The sequence below is a fragment of the Propithecus coquereli genome, unplaced genomic scaffold (genome assembly GCF_000956105.1).
Source record: "Propithecus coquereli isolate 6110/MARCELLA unplaced genomic scaffold, Pcoq_1.0 Scaffold34, whole genome shotgun sequence".
In the NCBI taxonomy this organism is placed as follows: Eukaryota; Metazoa; Chordata; class Mammalia; order Primates; family Indriidae; genus Propithecus; species Propithecus coquereli.
In genome coordinates, this window is record NW_012149063.1 from 11,658,759 (window position 1) to 11,683,721 (window position 24,963).

The 24,963-nt window shown below is 35.5% G+C and overlaps 1 protein-coding gene across 1 annotated transcript in view; it reads right to left on the reverse strand.

Moving 5' to 3' along the window:
- The window catches only part of SESTD1 (SEC14 and spectrin domains 1), a 119,240-nt gene that overhangs the window by 60,472 nt on the left and 33,805 nt on the right, over positions 1 to 24,963 (reverse strand). Inside the window, exons 2-5 of the mRNA XM_012650707.1 lie at positions 18,355 to 18,436; positions 15,499 to 15,607; positions 9,070 to 9,160; positions 4,694 to 4,807 (exon numbers count right to left, since the gene is read on the reverse strand). Coding sequence (XP_012506161.1) covers positions 4,694 to 4,807; positions 9,070 to 9,160; positions 15,499 to 15,607; positions 18,355 to 18,409 — 369 coding nt within the window. The 5' untranslated portion in view covers positions 18,410 to 18,436. The remainder of the gene's footprint in view (positions 1 to 4,693; positions 4,808 to 9,069; positions 9,161 to 15,498; positions 15,608 to 18,354; positions 18,437 to 24,963) is intronic.

Below are 24,963 nucleotides of genomic sequence, written 5' to 3' on the forward strand. Positions count from 1 at the left end.
AAGAGGGGCAGGTATTTGCATACACAAAGAGTGCAATGCACACCATCCAAGGGATGGGCACACTTGAAACTCGGACTTTGGGGGGAGTGGGGAGGCAAGGGCAACATACATAACCTAAACATCTGTACCCCCATAATATGCTGAAATAAAAAAAAAAATCTTGAAGTAGCCAAAGGGGAAAAAAGACATACGACAAACAAAGAGGGCCAAAGATACCAGTAACAGTAGACTTCTTGTCAGAAACTATGGAACTGAGAAGCCCAAGGCAATGAGAGGCACTTCTAGCCAGGTGCAGCAGCACACACCTGTAGTTCCAGCTACTCGGAAGGTGGAGGCGGGAGAACAGCTTGAACCCACGAGTTTGAGTCAAGCCTGGGCAACATAATGAGAGCCGATCTCTTAAAAGTATTTTTTTAAATAAAAAATTATAAATAAAAAAAAGAAGACACTTTTAAATACACTGGCCCTTGAACAATATGGATTTAAACTGTGCAAGTCCATTTATATGCGGATTTTCTCCCACCTCTGAGACAGCAAGACCAACCCCTCTGCTTCTTCCTCCTTCTCAGCCTACTAATCATGAAGATGATACAGATGAAGACCTTTATGATGATCCATTTCCACTCAATAAGTAGTAAATATATTCTCTCTTCTTTATGACTTTCTTAACATTTTCTTTTCTCTAGTTGACTTTATTGTAAGAATACAGTATATATAACATACAAAATGTGTGTTAATCAACTGTTTCTGTTATTGGTAAGGCTTCTGGTCAACAGCAGGCTATTAGTAGTTAACTTTTGGGGCAGTCAAAAGTTATATATGGATTTTCAACTGTGCAGGGTTTGGTGCCCCAAACCTCCACATTGTTCAAGGGTCAACTGTATGTTTAAAGTGCTAAAAGAAAACAAGTCTATGAAACAAAATTTTATAGCCATTGAAAATAGTTTTTGGCTGGGCGTGGTGGCTCACGCCTGTAATCCTAGCACTCTGGGAGGCCGAGGAGGGAGGATCGTTTGAGCTCAGGAGTTCGAGACCAGCCCGAGCAAGAGCGAGACCCCATCTCTACTAAAAATAGAAAGAAATTAGCTGAACAACTAAAAATATATAGAAAAAATTAGCCGGGCATGGTGGCGCATGCCTGTAGTCCCAGCTACTCAGGAGGCTGAGGCAGAAGGATCGCTTGAACCCAGGAGTTTGAGGTTGCTGTGAGCTAGGCTGACGCCACGGCACTCTAGCCCAGGCAACAGAGTGAGACTCTATCTCAAAAAAAAAGAAAATTTTTTTTGACTAAAAAAAGAAAAAAGAAAAGCTGAGAAAATGTAATGCCAACAGATTTGCCCTGAAAGATATATTAAAAGAAGTACTTTAGGCAGAAGGAATGTGATATCGGACAAAAAGTTGAATCTACAAAAAGAAATGAAGAACATCAGAAATGGAATACACGAAGGTAAATATAAAATTCATTTTTTAAATTTTAGTTGCTGTAAAAGACAACAGACTATGTATAGCAAAAATAGCTGCAATGTATTGTGTTAAATAGCACAGTAAAAGTAAAATATATGACAAGAATAGGAGGGAAGTGTCGGAGATACACTGTTTTAAGGTCCTTATCCTTGCTGTGAAGTGGTATATTCTTTGAGGGTAAGACTTTGATTAATTAAAGATATATATTGTAAACCCTAGGGCAACCATTAAAAAGATTAAGAGTTATAAATTATAAGCTAATAATGGAGATAAGATGTCATCATAAAAAATACTCAATCCAAAAGGTAGAAAACAAAAATACATAAAATGTAACAAGATGGTAGACTCTATACAACTGTATCAATTAATGCATTCAATATAAATGGTCACCAATATAAATTTTCACCAATGAAAAGAGATTGTCAAATTGGATATGAAAGCAGACCCAACTTTATGGTATCTAAGAAAAATCCATTTTAAATATAAGTGGACAGAAGTCAAAGAATGGAAAAAGATATGATACGCAAAAGCTGGAATAGTTATATTAATATCAGGCAATGTACACTTTAGAACCAAATATAAGGAACTTTAATAATGATAAAGTGGTCTGCACTCACCAAGAAGATTTAACAATTCTAAATCTTTATGCATTAAACAACAAAGCTTCAAAATATATGAAGCAAAAACTGACAGAAATGCAAAGAGAAATAAATCCACAATTCTAGTTGCAGACTGAAATATTCCTCTTTTAGTAATTGAAAGAACAAGTAAACAGACTATTACCAAGAATAAAGAAGGCCTGAACAACACTATGAATCTTCTTGACAGTTACAGAACATTCCAGCCAACACAGAAGAATATATATCTTGTAAGTAGACAAGGAACTCACCAAGATAGACCAGATAGTAGGTCAAAAATCAAACCTTAACACATTTAACATGACTAAAATCATAAAATACATATTCTTGACCATAGCTCATAAACCTTAACTCAAAATGGATCACAGATCTAAATTTAAAACGTAAAATTATACAACTTCTAGAAGAAAACATGAGAGAAAATCTTTGTGACCTTGGGATAGGCAAAGATTTCTCAGATATGACACCAAAAGTCTGATTCATAAAAGAAAACTGAAAAACTGGACTTCACAAGGTTAAAAAAACTTCTCCTAGAAAAAATGCTGTTAAGAGAATGAAAATGCAAACACCAAGGTAGGATGCAATATTTGTAAATCACGTATCTGATGACTTTCTATCCAAAATACACAAAAACTCTCAAAATTCAGTAACAAGAAAACAAAAGATTTAAGGAAAAAAAAAAAAGAACAGACATCATCTGTCTTATTGTGATATAAGAACTACATATTTGCTTTTTGTCCCGGGTTCCTGGTACAGAGCTCCTGAAACCCTGGTAATTTCTAGGTGATAAGGGCATCTTTTGCTATATTTGGTCTTAGTCCATTTCCTGACACAAGAACTTCTAAGACTCCTGGAATCTCTGGAGTGATAACAGTGTCTTTTTGTATGCTCAAGAGACAGGTAGCTGGAGACCCTGGAGTTCCCTATACAGCTTCAAGATGAGGGCTGGTCATCAGAAAAATCAAGGAATGATTAGAGAGCTGGAACTTTCAGCCCCACCCTCCTACCTCCAGGGAAGAAAGAAGAGATAGAGATTGAGTTAATAACCAATAGTCAAATATTTAATCAATCATGCCTTTTTAATGAAGCCTCCATAAAAACTCCTAAAGTATAAAATTTCGAGAGCTTCTGGGTTGGTGAACATGTTATCCATAGACCAGGAAGGTGGTGTATCCCAGTTGCCCCGGGACAGAGCTCCTGAGACTGTTCCAGACCTCGCCCTATGTATCTTTTCATCTGGTTGTTCATTTGTATCCTTGATGATATCCTTTATAATAAACTGGTAAATGTAAGTAAAGTGTTTTCCCGAGTTCTGTGAGCCAATATAGCAAACTATTAAACCTGAGGAGGGAGTTATAGGAATCCCCAATTTGTGAGTAGAGAAGCAGTTTTCCTCTACCACCAATCAGAGGCCGAAGATGGAGAAGTAGTTGACTACAGAGGTGTATGGAGGAATTTTGGGAGTGATGAGATATTTCCTGATTTTTTGATTATGGTAGGAGATTCATAACTGTGTGTTTGTCAGAACTTTCAGAACTGCACACTAAATAGATGAATTTCACTGCTAAAACTTTTTTAAAGTGAAGAAAAAAACTATACATTTTTGAAACACTTCAAGCCATCTCATTTAAGAATAAACCAGTATGATAAATACCCTGACTTGATCATTACACATTCTATGCATGTAACAAAATTTTACATGTACACCATAAATATGCACAAATATAATGTATCCAAAAAAAGAATAAACTAGGCTTTCTGAAATATTTCTATCTAATATACATTGATGATGTTTCCTCCATACCAAAAATATACTGACATTGACTTCAGTGAAAATAAAAATGACTATATAGTATGACAAAGTCCAAAATGACAATCTTTATTATCTGACTCTTTGTAAGCATTACAAAGGTCCATATCTATATTCTACTGGGTTGGGGTTAGACTTTGCATCCTTCAAAGTTTCCACACTTAAACACTGTGAAGTTTGGTATCTATCAACTCTCCTACTGGGAAACTGGCAATTAATAGGTATGGAAGGGAAACTATAACAAATTGTTTGTATTTATATTCCTTTTTAGGGCTTGTTTCTAACCTATAATAAGATGTACTTTCATGCAAGTAAAAGAGAGAGAGAGAGGGAGGAAAGTCAGTAGTAAATAACAGCTAATTGTCTTCATGTATCAAAACCAAGCCGGATATTAAAAAATAATTATATTTATAATATATCATGGAAAATCAACACTAACTTCAATTCCCAAATGTCTAGGATTTCCTAGTATTCATTAACTTTTCTTTTGGAAATACAGTAAGAAATTTTTATTAATAAATACAAAAGGTTCTACTTATTCAAAGGAGTTAACAAATAGTGATATAAATGAAAACAAGAAATCTTTCGTGGTCTTTAACAAAGAATCATAACTCATTCAATAAGTATTTGAGTGCTGACTATATACTAATTATTACTTAAGCAATAATTAAGCATTGCTTAAAGCATTGCTTAGTAACCAATGCTGAACAAAATAATACCAAAAAATCTTATTTGTAAAGATATAACATACTTCTGTTCTTTTTTTATAGATTATATTTACCTCAAAGCCAAGTCTATCCTTTTCTTTCCAAAAACAGAAATGTGTTACTTTCTTATCCCAGAATTCATCTGGCTTCACTACACAAACAAGGGACACCTCAGCTGGAACAACATTCTATAAAATACAGAAAAATAATTAAGAATTACACATGTAAAATGAGCAATTTACTAAATTTATAAATTACTAGATATTCATGATTAGGCTAAGAGACCTTTGGAAAATAATTAAAATAAAGTAGAAGAAATTCTCCAAACTTTGAAGATACATAGCAATAAAGAAGTACTTGAAAGAAAAGTTGATTCAGAAAAGATTTCCAATAATATAACACAGCCAGTACATGTGAATCATTTTACATCGATGTATAAAGTACAGGCTGGGTGCAGTGGCTCATGCCTGTAATCCTAGCACTTTGGGAGGCTGAGGGGGGTGGAATACTTGAGGCCAGGAATTTGAGAACAGCCTTAGCAACATAGCAAGACCTTGTTTCTATAATTTTTTTTTCTTTAAATTGTAAAAATTAGCCAGGCTTGGTGGTGCACACCTGTAGTCCTAGCTACTTGGGAGGCTGAGGTAAGAGGATCACTTGAGCCCAAGAGTTGGAAGTTGCAGTGAGCTATGATGACACCACTGCATTCTAGCCCAGCCAACAGAGCAAGACTTTGTCTCAAAAAAATAAAAAATAAACAAAGTACATAATTTTATTGAACCTCTGTACTAGGAATATGTTTAGATTAAATGGCAAGACTTAATTTTTAGTTGAGAAATTATTAAATTTGATTTTTCTATGATATGAGAAAAAAATTTCTAGCACCATCACCTTGGAGAATTTCTTCAAAAGATGTAAAATCAATTTTCTAACAAAATTTTCTCATGATTATTAACTTGAAGAAGACAAAGAGCTAATCTTTGACAAATACACATTTTGACAATTTCACATTTACTAGATATAGTTATTCATATTACCTAAAGAACAGAAATTAACATTTATTAACTTAATAAGTATTCCACATATATTTTATCAGCAAGTCTCATAGAGTCTAACTTTAAAATCTCTCTTAAATCTAACCATTTCTACCACCTGCATTGTTAATATACCCTAACTAGCTAGCTTTCTAAAATATCCTTGTAACAGGCCTCCCTGCTTGACATTGTCTCATTCTTAAATTGAAATTCAAACTACTTAACAAGGCCTATAAGGTCCCCGTTGACCTCTCAGACCTCCCTCGCACCTCTCCCCTCCTAGCTCACTCCCCTACCACAGCCACGCTGACCTTCTCACTGCTCCTGGAATATGACAAGTCTGTCCCCACCCCAGGTCTTTACCCATGCCATTTCCTCCATCTGGAACGTCCTTTGCCTTATACCTAGGAGTGCTCCTTCAGTTTATTTCAGATGCTATTTAAATATTCCCTTTTCAGAGAGGCCTTCCCAGTCTACCCTATCTAAAGCGGCACCATCTGACTCAGTTTCCGGTTACTGTTGCGTTTTTCTTTATAGCATTTATTGCCATCTGACAGTATGTTATTTATTAATTTGCTTAACTGCTTACCATCTGACCTCTCAAGTAGAATATAAGCTTCCCAATGGCAGGTACCTTATCTATTATGTCACCCCTATATTTCCAGTGCCTATGATAGAGTCTAACATATAAAACACACTCCGTGAAAAACTGTTGAATAAATAAATCCTCATTAACAAGCAGATCCCACTCTCCCAATTTGACAGAATAGTAATTTGAGCTTCAGAAAACTAAAGTAACTTGTCTAAGGTAACAGAGTTAAAAAGTCATGAAGCTAGAATAGAAATCAGGTCTGATTCTGAAGTCCTATAACACTAACTCATATGTTCTAGACCAGGGGTTGGTAAATTCTTTCTGAAAGGTCCTAACAATAAATACTGTGGACTTTGCAGGCTATAAAGTCTCTGTCCTAACTATTCAATTCTGTTGAGGTAGTGTGAAAGCAGCCATAGACAATATATAAATGAATGGGCCTAGCTGAGTTCTAATAAAACTTTATTTATAAACTCAAGGGCCCAACCTCTGTACTAGACTATAAACAACTGTACTGAATAATCACTTTTTTAAGGAGAAAACAGAAAATCTTTCACTGTAAACATGTCATTGAGCATGTTAGAAATCTAGTTCCCCCTACAATGATTGGGCTATGACTAAGGTAAGTAAAATTAATTAATGTTGTCAAAGCTTTTATCAGAGGGGCTGGAAAATTCAAGGTAGATTTGAAGTTTATTCACATATTGCCTTGTGTAAGATTATTATTTGAAAATCATTGAATATGAAGGCTGTGAGAAACCAGACAAACCAAGCCCCTCATTTTAGAGACCACTAGTTACAGGCAGAGACAGTACTGATATCTGGGCTCCCAAATAGCTGGTCCCAGTCCCTTTTGAGATAAAAGCAATGAATGACTTCACGTGTAGAAATTGTCTGACTAGGAATAAATAGACCACTGCCACTTCTGAAAATGTTAACTATTAATATATCCAAAAGTTGTTAAAATATCTATCAGAAAAGAAATTGCAAGAGGGGATTAAATCATCCATTGACGGTTCTTCAAAACTGCCACTGATCAAAGTCCAGTTCAAACAGCAAGTCCCAAACAGCTCATCTGTGACACACTTGAGTGACAGGATGAAAGGAAGAACACAAGGTCATAATTAATGGATTTTTCACCTAATAGTTACTTTAACAACTTTCACAGAGAAGAGTTAATCTTCAGGATTTGGAATATAAAAGTGCTGGAAACATTGTTTGACAGAAAAAGTTATTATGGGATGCCAATTTGTGCTCCCTTAAAAACTGATCCTCCAGAGGCTATGTTCTTTCTAACATATTAGAGTGATTCCAACATGGAAAGTTCAGGTCAAACATTTAAGAAGAATGAGGCAATGGTTAAATAATTTGGGGACCACCTCAAATACAAGTCACTGGTAAATAAACACCTCGTAATGGAAAAAGCCAAGGCCTGGGGCTTAAGTTGTGTCAAGTTCCAATTTTCAATTATCTAAAATCCTGGCACCTCAGTTGAACTTTGGGGATAACAGACCTGATGTGCAAGGTTGTGAGACTAAAATTAAATGAGCTAATTTATATAGCAAGCGTACTACGCACAGTATCTCAACCATATTAAGCACTAAAACTAAAAACTAAAATTAGCACTTAGTTCCCACCCCTCAAAGTCCTTTTTCCCAATTATCATATATAAATGATAAAACATTAAGAATCATTCTCCCTAGTTATAATTTAAATTTTTACATTACATTCCTTTCTGTAGAACCCTAAAGCAGCTGCCAATTATATTTCTCAAATTCATTTAAAATTCTTGATCTTTCTATTAATATCACTGACATTCACCTAATTGTATGTTCACTATCCCATGTTACTACCAACCTATAGTTCCCCCAAACTGGCCTGCTATCAACTCCTTTCACTATATTTGCTTCATTTTTGAGCTATGACTAAGAGTCCCCACCAGGAATGTCCTTTTCACTTCCTTTCAATTAAATTAGATAACCTCTTTTTATTTAACTCAAATTTTACCTTCCCTAGAAGCCCTTCTGAGGAAAGCCAGGTGCATGAGAATAATCTGCCCCTCCAATCACTCAAATATTTTATTTTTCCATTTCAAATCATAATATATTCAATACCCTAAAAATAAATCAACAAATGTTTACTGGGCATCTACTACATGCCAGGGAGCATGGAAACATTCTTTGAGGCATACAAGGAAATATAAAATGAAAGACTGGCATCAGAGCTCAAGGACTCTGTAATCATATGTGTTCATTATATGTTAATTGTGAGCTGCTAAAATCCCTGAGGACATAGCTGTTAAGTAAATTTCTTCTGGGTTATTAAATAAATAATAAGAACATCATTAAATACTGATGCTTTGTGGAGGAAATAGGAAACTAGAAGGAAAAGACATACTAGAATCACCTGAGAAGCTTCCTCAAACTAAACTTACTCAATCTTGCTACCTACCTATAGTAACAAAATGGGGTACAGGGGGAGAATGGTACAGACATCACACAGTGCAAAAGCTCCCAGATGAGTCTGGAAATGTCTGCCCTCACACTTTTAAAATCACTGAACTCCTTGCCTAAATTACATAAACATGACATATTATTTTCAACTAATGACAAACCTTTAGAATAGGGTTGAGATTTATTTCACTACTTAAATTCAAACCTATAAAAATTGAAGTTGAGTAATCTAATAGTGACACGTGCATTTTCAGAACTCAGTCACTGCTGAGAGGCCTGACATAGTTCAATAAATGAAATGCATTTGCCATTTTCACCATGATGTTGCTGTAAAATAAAAACCATTTCCTGACAGATGAAAATGAAATTACCTGTAGCATTAAGACTACTGTTTTTACCACATTCCACTGTGATTTCCTGCCATCCACGATCACGGTGAATCCTCTAGCCTTACACTTTTCACTAAAACAAAACAAAATTAGGAAGTATTAAAACAAGCTCCAGATTTTATTCTTCATAATTCTAAAGAAAAAAGGTTGAAAGTGTAATCATATACAGAGTAGAATTAATCTCCCATGGTTTGGTTTACATTGGTAGTAAATTTAAAAAATTCTTCAGAGTATTCTTTCATTTTCTCAAGCAATTTATTTTTCTCACTTCAGGAAATGTTAATAATTTACAAGCTAATTTGGCAAGAAAATTACTCTAAAAGCATAGAAAGTCAATGTCTTAAAAAGTGAAAAAATCAAAGCAACATTCAGCTTCTCAGTTACTTCATCTGTAAAATGGGATTACAGGGAAGTAGGTAATTAATGATGCCAAGTGTGTTATGTACTTGTCTCTCCTTCCTGCCAGAAGCATTAGATTTGTGAATTGATAGTTCAAAAGAGGTAGAAAATAAACTATTACTAACTCATTGAAAATGGGCTTCTTGGTACTCTTTTTAATGAGATGAGGTAGCACCTGCTGTACATAGTGATTCAAAGCTGAACAGATCATGTCTAATCTACCTCCGCTCTCACTTTTGCATTCTCAGTCACTTGGCCAGTAAAATATTATCTTGAGTGTTAGAAAATGTGTTATTCTTATATTATATTCAGTCATTCAAGTATTTACTAAACATGTCCCAGAAGTCTACCTCAGTAATACGCAACAGTTTCTATAGGGAAAAACTCCAACCTAAAGACCAAACTTTACATAGCTATCATTATTACTATTACCATTTTACTTATCAACTTAATGTAAGGATCTCGATTGTCCTCTTTCCACCACAGTGGAAGGAAATGTAGCTTTGCTTAGCAGAGCAAGCGTGTGGTAGTGAAAGCTGTCCCCACTCAAAGGTTTCACAATTACATACATTATAGGAGAGGTAAATAGTAGACTTTTCCTGGGATTTAAATCCAACAACAGTCCAGGGGGGTTTACTAGTCCTCCCTACTCCCTGTAAGTACTCACATTACTTCCAAGAGGGCTCTTGGGAAAGTCATGTCCAGTTCTATTGAGAAACAGTGAGATCATGAAAGTGATGATGGTAGGCAAGGAGAGAAGCTGAGCTTCCAAAGTAAACAAAAAAGTCTTCAAGAAGGGAGCAAACTGAAGCATATATCCACACAAAAACTTGCACATAAATGTTCACAGCAGCATAATTCACAAAAGCCAAACAGTAGAAACAATCCAAACGTCCATCAGCTGATGAACAAAGAAAACAAAATGTGGTACAGCTGCACGATGAAACGTTCAGCCCTAAAAAAGAATGAGGTACTGACACATGCTACAACATGGCTAAACCTTGAAAACATTATGCTAAATAAAAGAAGCAAGACACAAAAGGATAAATATTATATGATTCCACTTATATAAAATGTCCAGAATAGGAAAATCCACAAGCACAGAAAGCAGATTAATAGTTAACAGGGGTTGTGGGGAGGGGAGAACGGGGAGTGACAGCAATACGGGGTTCCTTTTGGGCTGACAAAAATGTTTTAGAATTAGTGTGATTATATTCGACTCAGTGAATATACTAAAAACCACTGAACTGTATACTTTTAAAGGGTGATTTTTATCATATGTGAATTATATCTCAGTAAAAAGTAAGTTAAGTACTCTATTTTTGGATTTGCATTACAAAGTAAGGAATCCACTAAGCATTCTTTAGGGAAAAAAAGGTGAGGCAATACAATGATCACTTCTAAATTAGCAAAAGCAAATAAAGACTTGGAAAGGGAACCAAACCCGACAGCGAATTACAATCTGTAGGCTCTGGTAATGAGGGAATTCTTGGAGTTCCCCACCAACAAGACATCTAGGAAGACTGCCATGACTTAGATACAAGCCCAAGAGAGATCAGTCTAGGCAGGGTAGCTGGCTGTTGAGTGGTCTTTGAAAAGTGGCAGCAACTCAGGGACTCTACCAATGCATGATGGGAGTTTGCAGGAAGGAGAACTGAGACACAGAGCTGTCCAGTGGAAGGCCCTCCCACCAAGAGGAGTCTCCCATTCCCACAACTCGGTACTCTCTAGTCATCGGCATCCACATCTCTGAGATACAGGTTACACAACCATTTTGTTAAATAAGTTTTACACAAACATTTATATTTCAAAGTATAGTATAAATTAATCTGTACATTAAGACTAATAAAGTAATGAAGTTTGCAAATACCATCTGTAATGATCTTAAAAGCCATAAAATACTCTAAATTTATCTTGTAGAGTATTTAAAAACACCCTTAGTCATAACTTCCTCACATTTTACTAAGCTAGACAATGAAAATACACATGATGCAAAGATAACTATTTCAAAATTGCAATACCAAATAGTTTTTCAGGTACTTGAAACAAATTAGTTTTGGGTTTTTTTTTTTACTTCATTCCTACAAGCAGAAGGATGGTTTAAACTGCTTTTAACAACATACTTAATTCAGAAGCATGTTATGCTCTTTATAAGGGGTATATTGAAGAACTAAAGTGCTATTATTAATAAATTCCTATACTACTGTTAACATGTTTATAATTATATATTAAGAACAGAAACAAAAAAAAGAAAATCTAAGACCCTGCCTCCTTGTTCCTACTCCATTAGAGCCGTTCAAGGGTGATGTGGCTGAGTTAGAACAGCTGCGTAAAAGAAATGAGGCTGCTTAACAAGCTCACTCACTTTCCACATAGAAAGGGACTGTCAGTGATTTCCTGGGGTCAGTATCCTGCAGCTCTTCACTTATGACTCTGACTACAACTGAGGACTCCTCTTCCACTCATAGAGCTCTGCTTATACTTACATAATAGCACTAATTTCACTTATGTTTTTATTATAATTACTTGTTTACAATTTATCTTCATTAGATGTCATGCTTCCAGAAAGCAAGAATATTATCTTACTAATATCTTGGCAGTTTCTAGAACACTGCCTTAAATACTGAGGGCCTTTAAAAATATTAGATGACACACATCACATCACTCCTCGGAACACAACAATGGCTTTCCTTACTTAGAATTAAAGCCCTTACCATGGCCAACATGGTCCTCTGTGATCTCACTCCAGCCACCCTTCCTGACCACCTTCCCAGCACTCTGCTCATCTCTCAAACTGCTCCAGCTACACCAGGCTCCTTGCTATTCCCACAACATGCTAAGCCTGTTCCTGCCCCAGGGCCTTTGCACTTACTGTTCCCTACGTCTTGAATGCCCTTTCATCACTTATCTGTGGGGCCTGCCCCTCATTTCAATCATCTCTTGGTAAAATGTTATCTTATCAATAACTTCCCTTTGAGCTAGAAAATACTGTAATTTTAAAGGTATACTTAATATACTATTCAAGGAAAATGTTAGAATGAGAAATATTTTTAAGATTTCTTTTAAAGGAAATTCTTTTATGAGATTTCTTTTATAATATTTTACTATATTGACAGAGTTATTTTCATCTGTCAATTATCAGTTGTGATGAATCCAGGTTTTATGTAAATTTACTAGAGATTACCAATAGCTATGGCTTTGTGATTATAACAGGTAGCTATAGCACAGTGATCAGAAATACAGAATTGGAGTCAGATGGCCAGGTTCAAATTCCTTCCCTAACCCTGGTTTGCCACATGCTCTTGGTCAAGATACCTAAACTGTCCACCCTTCCTATGCCCCAGTTCCCTCACATGTAAGATGGGGATGAAGATGATAGTACTCATAGGGATGTTATGAGAATTAAATAACTTAATGTTATCTATTATTTCGTTAAATATGAGCTATTCTTTCCATATCTCTCTCCCAATCATCATTGTAAGTAAATTCCGTGGTCCAATTTGAATTTAAAGTTCTAAAAGGAAGGCAAAATCAACCTAGATAAATGTTTTATCCACCAAAACAATTTCTACTGAGCAGACAACTTCTGCTCATGTTTATTTGATTTTCTAACAAAATGTGAGATGCTCTGAGAATGGTGAATTACCAGGTCCTGTAAGCCCTTATTTGAGTATGCAGAGCTCTGAACAAACAAGTAATAAAATAAAATAAGGGCAGAAATCCACACCTATTGACTGCTGATCATTGATAAAGTATGAGGTACCACACAGGGCTATGAAAATACAAATAATAAGACAGTTTCTCTCCTCAAGGAGCTTAGAGTCTTTTTGGAAAGGTAGGCAGAAAAGTATTTTAATTAGTGTCTAGTTTATATTCATAGACATTATCTCATTTAATGTCATTAGGGAAACAACATAAACCTTCAGAATCTTAAAAACACGTAACACTTAAATAATAAATATAAAAATTCAAGAATTAAAATTAAGAATCAAAATTAAGCACATTGTGATTAAATGCCTAACAAGTCAGAAACAGCAAGTACTGTAAGTTCAGAGAACAGATGGAGGAATCTGGGAAGTACCTATATAAAGGAGCTAATGAAACTTAAAGGACAGACAGAAAGCAGGAAAATTATGAACAAAGGTATCACTTATTAGTCTGGGAAGGTTTTTTTTAACTTCTCTGCCTTGCCTTTTTCATCTATGAAATGGAGATAATAACAGTACCTATTGTATCAATTTATTTTGAAGATTTAGTTAATAGAGGTACTTAAAACTAAGTGCCTTACATGGTAGGTGCTCAAGATACATTAACTGAAAAAGGTGAGTCAAATCACAGGTCTTGGCATAGCAGTTAAGAAGGCTGAAAGAACGTCCTTGAAAGCAAAGACTTGGTGTCTCTTGTCTACACGTTGCATGATATACAGTGTCTGTGCTTGCTAAGCAAAAGAAAACAGCTACTGAACTGAATTCATTGTGTAGAAAGGAGGAGAGAAGGTCAGAGGAAACTGAGAAGGATGGTGCAACTGCTGTTTTGGGGAGATTAGTCTTGCACTTGGGTGCAAATCAGGAAAAGAACGGGGACATAGAAACTAACTTGGCTATTGTTTGACAACATTGGCCATCCCTGTATGTGAACTTAAGAGTAAGAAAAGAGAACAGAGATGACAGACAAAAAAATACATGGCAAAGACAAGAAACACTGATTCGGCTGTCACATTTTAAATGGCACATTATAAATTTTCAATACATGTTTGTGGAATAAATGAAATGAATATTAAAAAGTCACTCATCAAAAGCATAAAGCATGTTCAGAGCACTTAACTATAGCGCTTTGAAGTAACTCTAAGGTCAATGCAATTCTGTCTCCACTTGCTATAAGTGCATTTATTGAGAAAGAAAAAGGACAGCAATGATTCAAACTTTTTGGTAAGTTTGTCTCATAAAAAAAAAAATAAAAGTATAGTAGAGCCATCCCAGTTACACTCTCACTCTCTACATTGACCCTTCTAAAGTCTACAAAGACAAATAAATGATCAATTAAAGATGTTATATTCATATTCAAATTATATTCTCCTTGTTCTGCAAATGAATAGAGTGGTTTAAAATGAAATAAACTATTATGTCAATAAAATGCAAATATATGGAAAAATACAAAGAATTGTTTACTCTGACTAAAATGTTTCAATTTACTAGCTATACCTTAAGAGCATTATATGAGATAGTTTTATTCATTTTTCTTATCTCTACATTTTACAAACACACACACACACACACACACACACACACACACCCTGCCATCATTCTCACGCTTTATTGCAGTGGTTTGCAAATCTGGATGCACATTAGAATTATATAGGAAGCTTAAAAGATTTAAAAAAATATGATGAGCAGGCTTCCCAAAAACAACTAGATCAGAATCTCTAAAAGTGAAACCACAGGCATTAGAATTTTGAAAAAATTCTCCAGATGATTCTAACATGCAGTCACACTTTAGCTCCCAGATATCAGTTATGGGACAGGAAGTCGGGGAGGAAGCTTTTTTGTCTTTGTTGTTGAAGTGATGGGTAGACTTGAGCAACTTTTTGTATTATTATTTTTTTAAATAAAAATATTTTTAAACTCCTAATAGCCTCTATTAACTCATTGAAACATGCAGATGTATTTATATCAATATAGTGCAATAGTTACCTAAATAAAAGATGGTTCTACTGAATTAACTTCTCTAATTTTTCTAAAGCCCCATGATATATAGATGCTTAATCACTGTGTTCCTAAAAATTGATGGTACATACATTTTGGAAACCTGTATATCATTAAGTGTGCAAGAGCATAATATATTTAATCTGTGATGGTGTCACAAGTCGTTGATTCTACTAATAGTATTTTTAATTATAACTTCATTGCTAATAAAAGCAGATAAGATAGCAAAGTATACTTCAACAATAGCAGAAATCATTAGTAAGTGAATGCAAACATATTAAGATTTAAGAAAAGACAACTTTAGAGTCACCTTGGGATGCTGAGGAGGTAGTCTAAGGTGACACTCAGCTCATCCATATTTGTCTGTTCAAGGCATAATGGAATTGTCAGAATGAGGCCACTTCGTCTGTCCTTTCCTCCTGTTAAAGAAAAAAGATATAAATTTAACATTTAGTAAGATATTAAGGCATTATCTAAATAACATATGCTGAATCCAATGTTATGAAAAAAAATTACAAGTTTAAGACAATTTTAAAAATATCTAATGGCTAGTTTTATATTGTAAATGTTTACAATATATAGCAAAATCATAGAATATTTAGAAAAAATAAAGGAAAAAACTTTACTCATGAAATCTTCATGCAAATGTAGCATCATTTTATTTAATTTTCTCCCATTTAGTCTGCTTCTTATTTTTATCAACTAATCGAACATCTATTGTATGCCTAGCACAATAAGCATTTGCAAATAAAATAAATTTCCAATCAACCTAGGAAGAAAAGATTTCAGTCATAAGAAATAATAGTAAGAAATATGATAGTTTATTTGCTAAGTTGCATTGTATAAAATATAAAATATCATAAAAAGGGATTTAGAAAATGGTAAGAGCTTCAATAAATGTGAAAAGTTTCATTAAAAGGTTAAGTCTTAAGAAAAACGGGGTAGAATTTGTACACCAAGTCAAAAGAGCATTCCGTGATAAGGAATGATCTGAGTTAATTCACGAAGGTCAGATAGGCATATATTGTTCATAAGGCAACAGAGAGAAAGCCCTGCCCAGCTGAGAAGAGTGCACGGGTCTGAGATACTGAAGCCTGAAAGCCAGGTAGTAGAACAAACTTACATTTCACGTATGTTCAAGTCCCCTTCAGTTTGTCTTAAGTGTTAAAATATAACTTTTAGGAACTTCTATACACACATAGCATCTTTGAAAGCCTCTTATATGCTTGACTTTCATACTGAAGCACCCATCTTCTGAGGCAACTGACATTTTATGGCAATTCTAGAAGCTTAAAAAACAGCAAACACTGAAGGAAACAATTCTACATGACTTCTAGAAATCTATCACTAAAAACGGAAAGGTATGAAATGAAAAGAAAGACTCCTGTTAGTGACATGAATGCAATTCATGACATGCCAATCATAAATGAATTTCTGCCACACATTAGGTCCACCATACAAATTACTACTATTCAACCACTTTGTTTAACATTAATAAATGGCAATTTCAGATGGTTCAACTTAATAATCAATAATGACTTCAGCTGCCTATTTTCTTGTTTAGAATAAAAGCTTATTTTTTTAAAAAAGAATGCATTAACACAAGCAGTATTTAGATTGTATCCCCTGAGCAATTCTGTTGGTTTGAAAAGATTTTATCATCTGGCTTAAATATTCAAAGGTCAAGAGAGGAAGTTAAAAAGGGTGGGCTAAGAGGTCTTTTATTTACTCCTCAAAATTGCTAAGCTTTATCTATGCATTAAACCACATCTATAAAAAGGTTAACATGTATACTGGGGCATTCTGATCCACTGTAGATAGGACTACTTTAACATTCAGGACTAGATTTAACTCCATGCCCTCAGCTTTCACTAAGGGACAATAAAATAATCACCAGTGTAAAAATACAAGAGGTCTGTTGCAGAAGCCAAGAGGAAAAAGACTTTCAAAACAGGTGTGGTCAACAGGGTCAAATGCTGCCCAGAGACAAGTGTCACAGGATGCAAAAATGTCTGTGATAAGATTATTCCACTATTGTCAACAGTGTGGGAAAACAGGCATTTTCATATACTGTTGGGGAAACAGAAATTGAAACAATCTTCTTGGAGGGCAATCTGACAAAGTCTAACACAAACTTACATGCATATTCTCTTTAACACTTTCATTTATAAGAATTTATACTACTGAATTTATATAAAATGCACAAAGCCACAAATAAGAACGTTTACAATACCATTCATATCAGAAAAGAATGAGGAAAATGTAAGTGCCAACCAATGAAGGGAGAAGTTAAATTAAAAAGAAAAAGAAAATACATATTAAATAAGGAAACAATAATACTAGTGGCATTCAATCTCTTATTTTGCCCTTTATAATCTACACTAGGAAAACATGCCAATTTACAGAGAAACACAATATACTTTGAAAAAAGATATTAGTATTATCAAGACAATTATGACAAGACCTAAAGAGGAAAGAAAGAGAAAGCAAGGTAATACAGTTGAAATAACCCTAAATTGGCAGGGCCACAGTATTCTAAACATGTGCTTTAGAATGATCCACAGGCCAGATCACTACAATATCCAGGAGACCAGGACACCCACCGTACCACACCACTGCTCCCACACTAGTAAAGCATCTCACGGCTTCTCCATGACTCAGCTGGTGCAGACTTTAGGTTAATATTAATAACTCAAGGTAAATTCAAGACTGTATGAACAATTTTGAACAGCAAAAACTGAAAACAGCATTATTGATATTTTATAACTTCTCTAGTGTACTGAAACTTTGTCACTGGAAAATGGAAAACAAAAGCTAGGATATAGGATATCATAAAGACGGATTACTCTATAGTTCAGAAACAATTATTTAGATGCCAGTTAGTCAATTATTAATTTTTACATGTTTGTATAAGAAGTGAGACATAATGACATCTGCTTTGAAGAGACCATTTTAATCAAATTATAGAACAGAATAAAAGTTGGCTTGCCAAGAGCCAGCAGAGACAGAGTTAGCTCATACAACTATCCATTCTGATTATAAGATGTCTTAGAAATACCTTTTAAGCTTTCAGAGAAAAATAAAATGTATTTCTGTCAAATTTACCAAAGAAAAGTTGAAATAAATTTATATATCAAACACTGCTAATTTTAAGAAGAAAACGTACCTGAAAGGAAGGCTAGTTTCTTCTTCAGAATGGGTAATATTACTGAGGCCTCCATTTTACTCCAGTGAACGTCCTTTTTTTCCTAAAAACACAGATATTTAAAATGTCAACTACACAATAATAATTCTATGAAACACATACTTAGGATGGTTTATTCCAGGCTTTCTCAACCTCAGATATATTGACATTTTGAGCCAGATAATTCTTTTTGAAGCCAGTTATCCTGTGCATTGTAGAATAGTTAGCAGTATCCCTGGTCTCTACTCACTAAATACCAACAGCACCTCTCCTACCCAGTTGTGACAACCAAAGTTTCGTTGTCAAAGGTCCTCTGGTGTAGGCAAAATCGCAGCTGGTGGAGAATCGCTGGTTTAATCATTTTTCAGAGCAATACTCTTGGCTAGAACACCGCCTGGTACATAGCGGTAAGTCAATACATAATGTGTTGAATACAGGAATTAATCAATTAATCAATCAAAAAGGCAATCAATCTTCAATTGCTTTCCTTGTTAATTAATACACAGCTTACTTCCAAATATCTTATTCTTTCCACTCCACTATTAAATGGCTTTCTCTGATATCTCATATTTTTGCTTCCCCATAACACATGGTATCCTCATGTTTACCTCAAAATATTTCCTAACATACTGTTTGAATTTTTGCCCTGACTGTTAACTGTCTTCATCTATCCACATTTTACAGTTTTAAATTCTCCAGGAAAAAAATACGATTAGCCCAGTTCATCTTTCTGTACTAGGCCACAATTTACTCTTCTCAGTTCAGTCTTCCAGGATCTATTTGGCCACAGCCAGCAAGAGCTTACAGCAAGGGCTCGGGGCAGAACAGTTTCCCTTAAATGGGTGGTTTGTCAGGCAGGCACTCAGAGGCTTGGCCGGCCCAGTATACTCTCAAAACAGGATTTTGACAAGAGTGGGACCTTTAAAATAAAACAAAATACGCAATTCAAAGGTTCAATTATATCATCCTCTTATATTTAGTTTCACGTCTGAAAGAGTGTTCTCCACCACATTTTATTGCTTCTTCCCCGTCCCATCTCATACCTACCCACCATCACAACACAGAGCAGTTTCTTGGCATGCATTATGAAATGTTATTGTATTTAGTGAAAGCAAACTCTCTTGGAAACAATTTTCCAGCACAGCAGAAAATATGACTCTTTATATGAAAGTGTATTACTTATCCAACAAACACCTACTATGAACCTATCCCATTTCAGGCACTAAACTATCAGCTGGAGCTAAAAACTCAAGTCATAGCCCTCCCCAGCAAAAACAATCTAGTCTTTTTAAAAAAAAAATCCCAGATATTGGCTGGGCATGGTGGCTCATGCCTCTAATCCCAGACACTTTAGGAGGCCAAGGTGGGAGGATTGCTTGAGGCCAGGAGTTCAAAACCAGTCTGGGCAATATAGTAACACCCCACCTCTACTACTACTACTACTACTACTACTACTACTACTACTACTACTACCACCACTACTACTACTACAACTTAGCTGGGTGTGGTGGCATATGCCTATAGTCCTAGCTACTGGGGAGGCTGAGGCAGGAGGATTGGGGAGGCTGAGGCAGGAGGATAACTTGAGCCCAGGAATTTGAGGTTATAGTGAGCTCACTTTCATTTTCTGTATGTCACTTTCCCTTTTCTGTCTATAAATTTTACCTGACCATGTGGAAGCCCTGGAGTCACTCTGAATCTATTCTAGTACTGGAGGCTGCCTGATTTACCAATAGTGCTTTGCTTAATTAAACTCTGTTAAATTTGTCTTAAGTTTTTCTTTTAACTTAAGCTTACCAATAAATGACTCTGAAAATATCCAGTGACATCTGGCCAATTAAACAAGATGAAGCTATAGACTATATGCAAAATAAAAATATCTAGAACATATATGTGGCATAATAAGAACATATATTTGGTTTTTGTTCTGGGTTCCTGGTACAGAGCCCCCAAAATCCTTAGAATTTCCTGGGCGATAGGAAATTTGTTACTTGTAATGAATCCCCTCTCATCACACCTGAGTTTATGCTAATGTGGTGACTTATAGTGGGGCTTCTAGGTAACCTCAGGATGGGGCTAGTTGCCAGAGAGATCAAACTTTGATTAGAAGGTTGGACCTATCAGCTCCCTACCCGAAACTCTTGGGAGGGGAGAGTGGCTGGAGATAGTACCAATGACCAATGATTTTGTCAAACATGCCTATATATTAGGTCACTAAATGTGAAATGTCTGATTTCGAATCAAAAGTTCAGTTTATTATATCTCAAATAAGAAGCAGTACAATTAATCAAAGAATATGCCTACACTACAGACATAGTTTTGCTATCTTAACAGTAGCTTGTTTATACCAGCAGCGAAGAAGCCTAGAGAGCGTGTGGCAATGAAATTACAAAAAGCCTTTTATAGAACTTGTTGAGAAGTGAATTATTTTTCCTTGCAAGAAGTGGACCAAAGCCTGGAAGAAGTGGTGGTCAGTTGGTCCAAGGTCTGGTGAATATGGTGTATGCAGAGAGTTTCCAAGTCCAGCTTCTGTAGTTTGAGCAGCATTGTTTTTTGCAACATGTGGTCTTGCAAGAGGATTTGCCTGTCTCTATTGACCAATCTCGACTGCTTAATCACAAGCATCCTCATCATTTCATCCATTTGGTTGCAGTAGACATTTGTTGTAATCGATTGACCATGTTTCGTGAAGCTGTTGTGGATAATACCAGCGCTGGACCACCAAACAGACACCATTAGCTTTGTTTGATGAATATTCAGTTTTGGACTGTGTTTCGGCACATCTTTATCCAACCATTGTGCTGAACGCTTGCAACTGTCAAAAGAATCCATTTTTCATCACGTGTAACAATACAGTGTAGAAATGGTTCGCCTTTATGTCATGACAGCAACTAAAGGCAAGCTTCGAGATGATTTCTCTTCTGATGCTCATTTATGTGGTACCAGCTTCTTTACCTTGTCCATTTGTTTCAAATGGTCCAATATTGTTGGAATAGTAATGTCAAGCCTTGGGGCTAACTGATGCACAGGTTGAGATGGATTGGCTTCCACTACAGCTTTCAGCTCATCATTATCCACCTTGCTCTCAGGGCACCCACACGGCTCATTTTTAAGATTAAAATCACCAAAATAGAACTTCTCAAACCATTGATATACTATGCATTCATTAGCCACATCCTTCCCAAACACTTCACTGATATTTCAAACTGTCTGCACTGCATTGGTTCTATGACAGAACTCATATTCAAAATAACACACATTTTTGGCTTATCCATGGTTACACAAAAATTGCTCTAAAAAATTTTTTGAAAGATAATCACAAGCCAAAATGTGCACTTGAAAGACTGAGGATGTACCTTCATAATAGAAAAATAAAACAAGAAGTGTCAAAGTGAAATGCCAGAGATATCAACTGTCAAACTTAATACTTAAGGAAATCAGATGTTTCATACTTAATAACCTAATATTAATAATAAGACCTCTGTAAGAACCCCAAAACAAGGAGATTCAGAGAGCTTCTGGATGGGTGAGCCCGTCAAGGTGCTAGAAAGGTGGTACACTCATAGAGGGCATGGAAGATTCAGACCCCTCCTCCCCCGATACCTTCCCCTATGATTTCTTCTATTGGTTTCCCTGAGTTGCATACTTTATAATAAACTATAATACTAATCATGAGTAAACTGTTCTCCTGAAGTCTGTGAGCCATTTTAGTGAATTATCAAACCTGAGGGGGTGGGGACATGAGAACTCCTGATTTGCAGCCAAGTCAGACAGAAGTGTGGCTAACCTGGGGACTCAACTTATGAGTGGCAACCAAAATGAGAGCAGCCTTGTGGGACTGAGCCATTAAACCCTGAGTTTGACATTAACTCCGGTTACTTACTGCCAGAATTGAATTGAATTGTAGGACACCCAGTTGATGTCTGGAAATTTGGAAAATTGGCTGGTGTTAGGAAGAAAACGATGCATTTGGTGCCAGAAGTATTGTCAGTAAAAACACTTTATATATATATACATATATCCATATATATGTATATATATATACATTTATATATATTTATATATAGCTATAGACATGCCCCTGGCTTGATTCATGCTATGGCACCAGCACTTTTGCCCACCAATGCTTTTATACCATCAGTGCAAATGTCAATACAGTAAAAAAGGCAAATGATACCTAAGAATTATTATAAAAAATAGGTAGACCTCATGGATCCCTGAAGGCTACAAACAAGAAAATGGCTGATCTAGGCTGTCAATAGGATGCTCCCACAAAGGATTTCAACCTTGAGAGAGTAACGCAGTTGCAGAGACAACTCAGTCTCAGAAACAGAACTGGCTTCCTAATGAGATTTTTCCTATGGTATGGATGGTATGAGCACAAATTCTCAGCTGTTTCTAATTCCTTCCTGGTTTTGGAGCCTATTTCTCCATCCTTCTCATCAATTCTGTAAATTACACATCTTTCCAATAAATCCCTTTTCTGCTTAAGTTAGCCAGAGTAGACTTTTTTCAGTCAGTGGAGAAATGTGATTGGTATAAGCAGCAAAATGAATTTAGACGACTGCATCTCTGATCGCTTAAGCCTTTTTTGCCATTTGCCATTTGTTTTGAATAAGAATGCTCATCAATACATTGAGGTTTTAACCCTTGTCACAGTAAAACCCAATTAAACAGCACCCAAGAATAAGAACATCTGGAATCCCTAAGATCCCACAAGGCACAAAAGAACAATAGGTGCAGGTAACCCTTGGAGTAAAATCTATATTGAGACACTGCAAGTCAAATTATTGATTTTATGCCAACAAGTGCTAAAGTTTAATTTTTCACCACTGTGTTTTCACCTTCTATATACTTGAAGGGCAAAGGCAAATGATTTCAGTCTCTTGGTCTAGATTTACTTTGGCAAACTATGATACCCAGAAGCAATCTTCCATTTTATCACTGTCTCCTCAGGGACAGGTGCTTTATCCAAACTTTCCTTTACTTTAGACAACCACTTCAGCATGGTAAAATATTCTTTATTTTTTTAATCCAACAGCTTTTTTTTATTGTTTTGTGTTAAAAATATTCTGAAAAAGTAGTTTAAAGTAATCAGAAATACAGATTTGTGGGTGTATGAATCAATCAATCAATGAAGAGATGGGTAGTGAAAAATAATGATTATTGTACCACTACTTCAAATTAAATTTAGTGTTTCAAAAGTCATTTGTTTTAAATTCTCAAGTTTTTAGCACAGCCATAAAAAAAAAAGAATTTCCCTCTCTCTAGTTATTTTAATATCTCATAGAATAGTTAAAATAGATAATGTAAAAAATACACAAAATAAAGGGCAAATCTTGCAAAATACGGCCAACCACCACCATCTCTACAATAAAATGTTACATAACACAAAGGCACCAGTTCATGTTCTTCTCTAATGGGACAGATAAAGATCTTTATTTTTCACAAGAAAAGGCTTATTCAATCTTAATATATATGAGTGGATTATACTTTCAAACAAGGAATGAGGCCAGTGATGAACATTTACCTGTCATGAAATAATGAAAAGTAGCAAGGAAAATACATTTTTTTAAAAACTTGCCAAATAAAGCAGACTAAGAAATGGAAGAATTAAAAAATTCACAGCATACTTAAAAAAATAAGTACACACCACTGCACTTGTCGTATTTCATATATGGTCATTTAAAACAAGATCCATTTTAAGTCACAGTTTATTAAATATAAAGGAGGCAAAAAGCCAGAGTTTATAGCAGAGGAAGTGCCTTGGAGACTGGTAAATATAAAGGAAAACGCAACCATGACTCTGTGTTACCTTCAACCAAAAGCAAGAAGCACCAAAATAAATTAGCGTCATTTCTAGGTGCAAAATAAATACTACCTGAAACAGAGCCCATTTAGGAATGATGAATTCTGAGAACTAGAAATACAGAGAAACTAGGCTTATACTGTTACCTGTATCCATCTTCTAGTTTGATCATCTTTCCCAAGATTTTAGAGAGTTAAAAAGAGGAAATAGGGGCAATCAAGCAGTAATTATGTCGCTATCTTGTTCCCCCAAGAGCAGAGACCAAGTCTTATTTATCTTTATACTTATTCATTCATTCCTTTCCTCATTCAACAAATTTATACTAATAACCTACTAGATCGAGGCAAGGCTAGGTGCTGGACATACGTGGCATTCCAAAATATCTGATGAATTAGTGGATAGATAAAAGAACAATAAAATGAACAAACTGTGAAACAAACAGTAAAGCAAAACACTTAAGCTAGAAATCCTAATATTATCACAACTACCTGAATGGTAAAACCTTGAGAGGCAATCGTAGGATTCACATGTGCATGCTTTTCCTTCGAGGAGCTCCTCCCATCTGTCTTACTACTGGGAGAGCCTCCCACAGATGCAGTAGCTACATTAAGTTGCTGGATGCTAGAGGAATGCAGGTTCTTAATGGTGGTTAAGATGGACGTCAGTGGGTACCATTGATGGGCGGCCATTAGAGGGCAGCAGAGGATGTGTTGAGCAGCAGGACAGAGGACTGCAGGCCTTTTAATCAAGACTGGGCAAATTGCATTTCGTAAGAGATTGTA